The sequence below is a fragment of the Babylonia areolata genome, chromosome 1 (genome assembly GCF_041734735.1).
Source record: "Babylonia areolata isolate BAREFJ2019XMU chromosome 1, ASM4173473v1, whole genome shotgun sequence".
In the NCBI taxonomy this organism is placed as follows: Eukaryota; Metazoa; Mollusca; class Gastropoda; order Neogastropoda; family Buccinidae; genus Babylonia; species Babylonia areolata.
The window spans coordinates 2,139,478-2,146,977 of NC_134876.1; the positions used below are offsets into that span (position 1 = coordinate 2,139,478).

The 7,500-nt window shown below is 46.7% G+C and overlaps 1 protein-coding gene across 2 annotated transcripts in view; it reads right to left on the minus strand.

Moving 5' to 3' along the window:
- The window catches only part of LOC143296145 (advillin-like), a 96,793-nt gene that overhangs the window by 53,827 nt on the left and 35,466 nt on the right, over positions 1–7,500 (minus strand). For both annotated transcript variants that reach the window (XM_076608055.1, XM_076607983.1), the window contains exons 13-14: positions 4,563–4,719; positions 276–376 (exon numbers count right to left, since the gene is read on the minus strand). In XM_076608055.1, the coding sequence (XP_076464170.1) occupies positions 276–376; positions 4,563–4,719 (258 nt within the window). The remainder of the gene's footprint in view (positions 1–275; positions 377–4,562; positions 4,720–7,500) is intronic.

The window sequence follows — 7,500 nt, forward strand, 5'->3', positions numbered from 1 at the left end:
ACGCGGTCAGAAATATTGACAATGGCTAGAACGCGGTTTAAAAAAAAAATCAAATTCTTTTGTTTAATAAATGTTTGAAGACACACGCGCACCATAATCATTATCATTACTGTCACTATTTTTGCAATTATCATCATCATTATCATTACGACTACCACTACTACTACTACTACTACTAGTACTTGTGTTGTCTTTATATGCAGTCACAATTGGCGAGTGTGGTTTCAGTACAAGAGCCAATGCTTCAAGCCTGCACTTCAAGGCAGACCTCTCACCTGCTTTTTCCCAGAACCATCATCCACCATATTCTCTTCTTTCTTGGGGGCGGCTTTCTTCCCATGCAGTGAGGTGGTCTCAAACTTCTCGTTGCTTTGTTCTGCAAGGTACAAAAAGCATTGCAGTCATGGCACTTTTTTGTATATTTAATCTGCACTAAAAAGAAAAGTCATTTGGACCACACAAAGCATCCAGAAGATGGACATGGCACAGCCCTGGAGGAGATCACCACAACCAAATAGACTACATCATGGTAAAGAAGCGTTTCCAGTCTAGCGTGAACATTGCCAAGACAAGAAGTTTCCCAGGAGCTGACATTGCAAGTGACCACGACTTGGTAATGATGACCTTCAAACTCCAACTGAAGAAAACAAGGAAACAAAGCTTCTCAAGACTGAAGTTCGACCTGGAAAAATTGAAAGATCCTGAAGTACAAGAGGCATTCCAAGCCATGATTGGTGGGAAATTCGCGCCACTCATCACTCTCGATGCAGATGACGCCGACCTGGATACACTCGTAAGTGACTTCAACGCAGCTGTAACTGAAACAGCCCAAACAACTCTTGGAAAACAACGCATCAAAAAGAAGCCCTGGGTCACGGACGACATCCTACAGCTGTGTGACAAACGTAGAGACCTGAAAAAGAAAAAGAATGAAGAAGAAGGGGCAAAACAGTACAAAGCAGTTAACACCGAAATCAAGAGAAGCATGAAGAAGGCAAGGGAGAATTGGATTGAAGGAAAATGCCAGGACATAGAGGAAAACCTGACAAGAAACAACAGCAAGAAAGCCTACCAAGTTGTGAAAGAACTTACCAACACAAGGCAAGGTAGAACTATGTCCAACATCCAGACCAAGGATGGAAAATGTCTAACAGAAGAACAAGACATCCTAAAGCGATGGACAGAATACTGCTCAGAGCTATACAACATACAGACCATAGGTGATCCAGCAATACTGAATGTTCCACCAGCCACTGATAACAGTAATCACCCCATACTCCGTGAAGAAATAGAGGCAGCAATAGCATCGCTGAAAAAAGGGAAATCGGCAGGAGTGGACAACATCCCATCAGAACTGGTCCAAGCAGGGGGTGAAGTTATGATAGTTGTGCTAATGAAAATCTGCAACAAGATCTGGCAAACAGGGGAATGGCCCACACCGTGGACACAATCACTGATCATCACCCTCCCCAAAAAGGGCAATCTCCAGCAGTGTCAAAACTACCGCACCATCAGCCTGATTAGTCATCCCAGCAAAGTCATGTTGAAGATCCTGCTTAACAGACTGAAACCACAAGCAGAAAACATCATTGCTGAAGAACAGGCAGGTTTCAGACCAGGAAGGAGCACAACTGAACAAATCTTCAACTTGAGGTTGCTATGTGAGAGGTACCATCAACACCAACAAGACCTCTACCACGTCTTCATTGATTTTAAGAAGGCATTTGACAGGGTCTGGCATGCAGCTTTGTGGGCTACCATGAATCTGTACAACATCAACGCCAACCTGATCAGACTGATACAGCACCTCTATGACAAAGCCACCAGCGCCGTCTACCTCAACAATAGCATCGGGGACTGGTTCAGAACCACAGTCGGAGTGAGACAAGGCTGTCTACTCTCCCCAACACTCTTCAACATCTTCTTAGAAAGAATAATGACTGACGCACTGGAAGAGCATGTAGGAACAGTCAGCATAGGCGGCAGAACAATCACAAACCTACGTTTTGCCGACGACATTGATGGACTGGCTGGAAAAGAAGAAGAACTGGCAAGCCTGGTCAAACATCTAGACAAAGCCTCCACATCGTATGGAATGCAAATCAGTGCGGAGAAAACCAAACTGATGACTAACAACACCAACGGCATCAGCATTGACATCAAAGTCAACGACGAAAAGCTTAAAACAGTCCACAGCTTCAAATATCTGGGAGCAATCGTGTCAGATGAAGGATCTAAACCAGAAGTACTCTCGAGAATTGCCCAAACAACAATGGCACTCAACAAGCTGAACACCATCTGGAACAACAAAAACATCGCTCTCAGCTCAAAAATCAGACTGATGCGTTCCCTGGTTATATCAATATTGCTCTACGCCTGTGAGACTTGGACCCTGACTGCAGACATCGAGAGAAGAATCCAAGCTGTCGAGATGAGATGCTTTCGTAGACTACTTGGCATCTCCTACAGAGACCACATCACTAACACGGAAGTGAAGAACAGAATCAAGCAAAGTATTGGACCCTACGAAGACCTTCTGTCCATAGTGAAAAACGCAAACTTAGGTGGTATGGACACATCTCCCGATCATCTGGTCTTGCCAAAACGTTCCTGCAAGGCACCGTACAAGGAGGCAGAAGGAGAGGACGGCAGAAGAAGAGATGGGAAGACAACATCCGGGGGTGGACAGGCTTGACGCTCGGTGACGCCCTGAGGAAATCAGAAAACCGTGAAGAGTGGAGAGGGGTGGTGGCCAGGTCAGCAGCGGTGCCCCAACGGTCTGAACCCAGACTACGGGAGAGGTGAAGGTGAAGGTGAAAAAGAAAAGTAAACGGTGTGTATTTGCGTATGTATATATATGTATATATATATATATATATATGTGTGTGTGTGTGTGTGTGTGTGTGTGTGTGTGTGTGTGTGAGGATGCAGGGGAGGGTATGTACATGTGCGCATGCTTCTGCAACATATGTCATTGGCTCTTCGACTCTAAACGTCCCCCTTAACTCCGTGTAGAGGCGTTCCGGCGCCGCACTGAGGTACTGTTCACCAGATTCCTCCCGGTCTGTCAGCTGTGTGTCAAAGCCAAGGTCTGTACAAATGGTTTTCCCACCCATTCTGCAATGCTGTCAGTCCATCTTGTTTAGGTCGTGTTCCCGTCACGCCAACAGCTGAAGGCGAGCTATCAACAACTCGAATCCTAGCGAACAATAAAGTCTATTATGTGGGGTGATGGCCTAGAAGTAACGCGTCCGCCTAGGAAGCGAGAGAATCTGAGCGCGCTGGTTCGATCACGGCTCAGCCGCCGATATCCCCACCCCCACCCCCCGCCCCCCTCCACTAGACTCGAGTGGTGGTCTGGACGCTAGTCATTCGGATGAGACGATAAACCGAGGTCCTGTGTGCAGCATGCACTTAGCGCAGGTAAAAGAACCCACGGCAACAAAAGGGCTGTTCCTGTAGAAAAATCCACTTCGATAGGAAAAACAAATAAAACTGCAAGCAGGAAAAATACCAAAAACAATGGGTGGCGCTGTAGTGTAGCGACGCGCTCTCCCTGGGGAGAGCAGCCCGAATTTCACACAGAGAAATCTGTTGTGATAAAAAGAAATACAAATACAAACATTATGAGCTGCTGCCTTATTGTAGGCGTTGTGCTGTGTATGTGTATGTTGTGCAATAACTATGCAGGAAAGGAAGGTGGTAGAGTGATAAAGACACTTCTCTGCCAATACAGTTTTCCTAAGTGTCTGGGTTCCAATCCCCTTCTCGCCCTTTCTCCAAAGTTTGACTGGAAAATCAAACTACGAGCGTTTCTGCAATCGGATGAGACAATGAATCCAGGGTGCAGTGTGCAGCGCGCACACACCGCACTGAAAAAGAACCCATGCCAACATAAGCGTTGTTCCCCGGCAAGATCCCGCAGAAGAAGTCCACTCTGATAGGTACACAGTATATACATATGCATGCACTTAAGGCATGACTAAGCGCGCTGGGTTCAACTGCTGGTCAGGTATCTGCGAAACAGATGTGGTGCAGTGCAGTGTACGTGGGTTTGTCGGAACGCAGTGACGCCTCCTTGAGAAACTGAAACATGAAATTCAAACGAATTAAAAAGAAAAGACGGACGCAATAGCCGAGTGGTTAAAGCGTTGGACTTTCAATCTGAGGGTCCCGGGTTCGAATCACGGTGACGGCGCCTGGTGGGTAAAGGGTGGAGATTTTTCCGATCTCCCAGGTCAATATATGTGCAGACCTGCTAGTGCCAGAACCCCCTTCGTGTGTATACGCAAGCAGAAAACATCAAATACGCACGTTAACGATCCTGTAATTCATGTCAGTGTTCGGTGGGTTATGGAAACAAGAACATACCCAGCATGCACACCCCCGAAAGCGGAGTATGGCTGCTTACATGGCGGGGTAAAAACGGTCATACACGTAAAAGCCCACTCGCGTATATGCGAATGAACGTGAGAGTTGCAGCCCACGAACGCAGAAGAAGAAGAAGAAGAAAAGAAAAAAAAGAAGAAGGAAAAAAAACACGAAAAAAAACCCCAACTTACTGGCCACCTTCTGCCCAGTGTGCACCTGGCCCAGTCCGCTCTGGGCATCCTTGTCGGTCCATTTGGCGAAGTACTGCTTGAACAGGGGGGTCTCCCCACCCTCCACCACCTGAGTCACCGGTGTCCAGTCAGCATAGCCTCTGATGGTCAGGAATTGCTGGCGACAGTTAATACAGGACATTCTGCGATCATCATCATTGTTATTACATCATTATCCCCCCGAAAACGGAATACGGCTGCCTACATGGCGGGGGTTAAAAACGGTCATGCACATAAAAACCCACTCGTGGACATGCGAGTGAACGCGGGAGTTGCAGGCCGAGAACGAAGAAGAAGAAGACGAAGAAGATTACATCATTATCAACATCATCAATAGTAGTGGCATTGGTAGTATCACTATTATAATTGCAAGTAGTAGTGGTAGTAGACTTCGTCGTCGTCGTCGTCGTCGTCGTAGTAGTAGTAGTAGCATCATTTTTATTGCTATCATCGTGATGATGATGTTGATGATGATAATGATGATGATGATGACAGTGATGATGATGATGACTCTTCTTTTTCTTCTTCTTCTTTTTCATCATCGTCACCATTATCCTTATTATCAATAGCAGTAACAGCAGCATCAGTAGTAGTAACAGAAGCAGCAACAGCAGAAGTAGTAGTAGTAGTATAGTAGTTGTTGTTGTTGCTGTCGTTACTGGTGCAGTATTTGATAATAAAACTAAGATATTTCTAGAGCGCGAGACTATGGAGCACTCCGCGCTTTACTGTGCTCCATACTGGAGACTTTTGCTGCGTGGTGTAAAAGACCAGAAAGACAATGATGCTGTAACAATCAGAGCCACTCAATACAAAACTGATATGCATTGACATTCACATCAAACATGACATATAAGCAAGCACACAAACTAGATTCACAACCATTCGACAGAAATAACAGACATGGAGAACACCCCGAAATGGGAACCCCCACAGAAATAGCTATGTAGACCTAAGATGATAGGCCTGCCAGATATATATCAAAGACCGTTGAAGTAGTGTGGAGGCACGCCCTTAGGAATGTGAAAAACATCTCTCTCTCTCTCTCTTTCTTTCTCTCTCTCTCTCCATCCCTTTCCTCCAAACCTTTGACGCTACAAAACAACACAGTAAGTCCACACACACTCTACAACACCCCCACCCCACCCCCTTCCATCTCCCCCCCCCCACCCCCCTCAGTGGGCTCTAAGGGTTGCCAAGGGCCGAGAACTCCCCGAAATGATATCGTCAGTCAATCAGCCGAACCCTAAGATGTCTGGTTGTGGGAGGAAGTAGGTGAGCAGGAGTGAGTGGGTGGGGAGGGGGTGGGGAGGTATGGGTAGGCGGAGAATGGATGCCCCCCCCCGCCCTCCCTCCACCCATAGGCGGTGAAGGAAGAGGACCTCTTCAAAGGACACTACACATCTTGAAACGTGCGGAACGTGTGGGCTTCCGCGGGCTGGGTTCCCTATTGGACCCAGTCCCCTCCATGCTTCATAATACTACTGAGCTTTTGGGTGGTGGAGTTTGAAAGAGGGGACGAGTGTACCACTACTACCACTACTGCTGCTGCTGCAAGTAGAGCTGATTGCTGCTGATGATGATGATTCCTGAATGGTTCAGGCGACAGGCGCGGGAGACGAGTGGTCATTAGTTAAACGTGGCAGCACTAAGATGGACATCCACTTGGGAAGAGCAGTCTTCCGTGCTCACTTCCATGGCTGTTTTGAAAGAGGCGGGGTTCTCGTTAATAATAAAGGACAATGGAGAAGGACTGAGGGGATAGTCTTATACAAATGTAGGCGGACGAATACGAGCGTGCGCGCGCGCACAGACAGACAGACAGACAGACACACACACACACACACACACACACACACACACACACACACACACACACACAGGGAGGAAGGTCATCAGCATATGGCCAGTGGAAAAGGAACGAGTACTGGCGAATAATCTTCCTGTCATTTCATATCGATGAAACACAGGAGACCGTTTCCATAATTCAGTGTTTATTCATAGAGGAAATACATTCAAATACTTTTAAAAACAAATGAGATCCAAACCTCCCCAAATCATCAGTATCATTGAGGACCACCAAAATCCCCTTTGCTTCTGGGCGAACTGTGTATGGTAACACATGTGATTCAAGGTTGGATTCCGGATGGTGTGACATCAAAAGTTACAAGAATGGCCCAAAGACAAAAGTTCATTACGGTGTGAGAGTACTCCCTTCAGCATTTGTGAAAAGAATGTACGTAACAAGAAAGGTACTCAGCAATGTCCTTCGGCATACGAGAAAAAAAATGTCTCTCTGTCTCTGTCTCTCTCTGTGCATCTCTCTTTCTCTCTCTGTCCCTCTCCGTTATTCTTCAAACCTTTATGACACTACGAAACATCTCAGCCAGCCTAACAACAGAACACTCCACATTCTCATCCCCCCCCCTCCCCTCTCTCTCTCTGTCTCGAGTCTCGACGTTGCCACAGGCAGGAACGCTACGAAACAATAATCTGTATCCGACAGATCCACCAAACCCTCAGACGTGTGGCATGGTGGTGGGTAGGTGTGAGTGAAGTGAGGGTGGGTGGTCCAGAAGAGGACCACTTCACGAAAGGCAAAGCAGGTCCTAAAACGTGCAGGATTTCGTGAAGGCTGGGTGGGTTCCCAATATACCCACACGTCTCCTCTGTCTCTGGTAACTTAGAGCGCCGCTGTTTTCTGTTGGGTTATTTCTTACCGATCTGTGTGTCAGATCTCTACACCTAGCTCTTTCATGTGCGTCCTTAAAACCTGCCTCTTCCAGATGACCTTCTCCCTCATATCCGTTTTCCGTTTGTAATTCATCCAGCTGTATATCAACATGTATTAATGTTTTGTCTTTTATCCTTGTCATTCGGTTATGTGTATCACAATAAT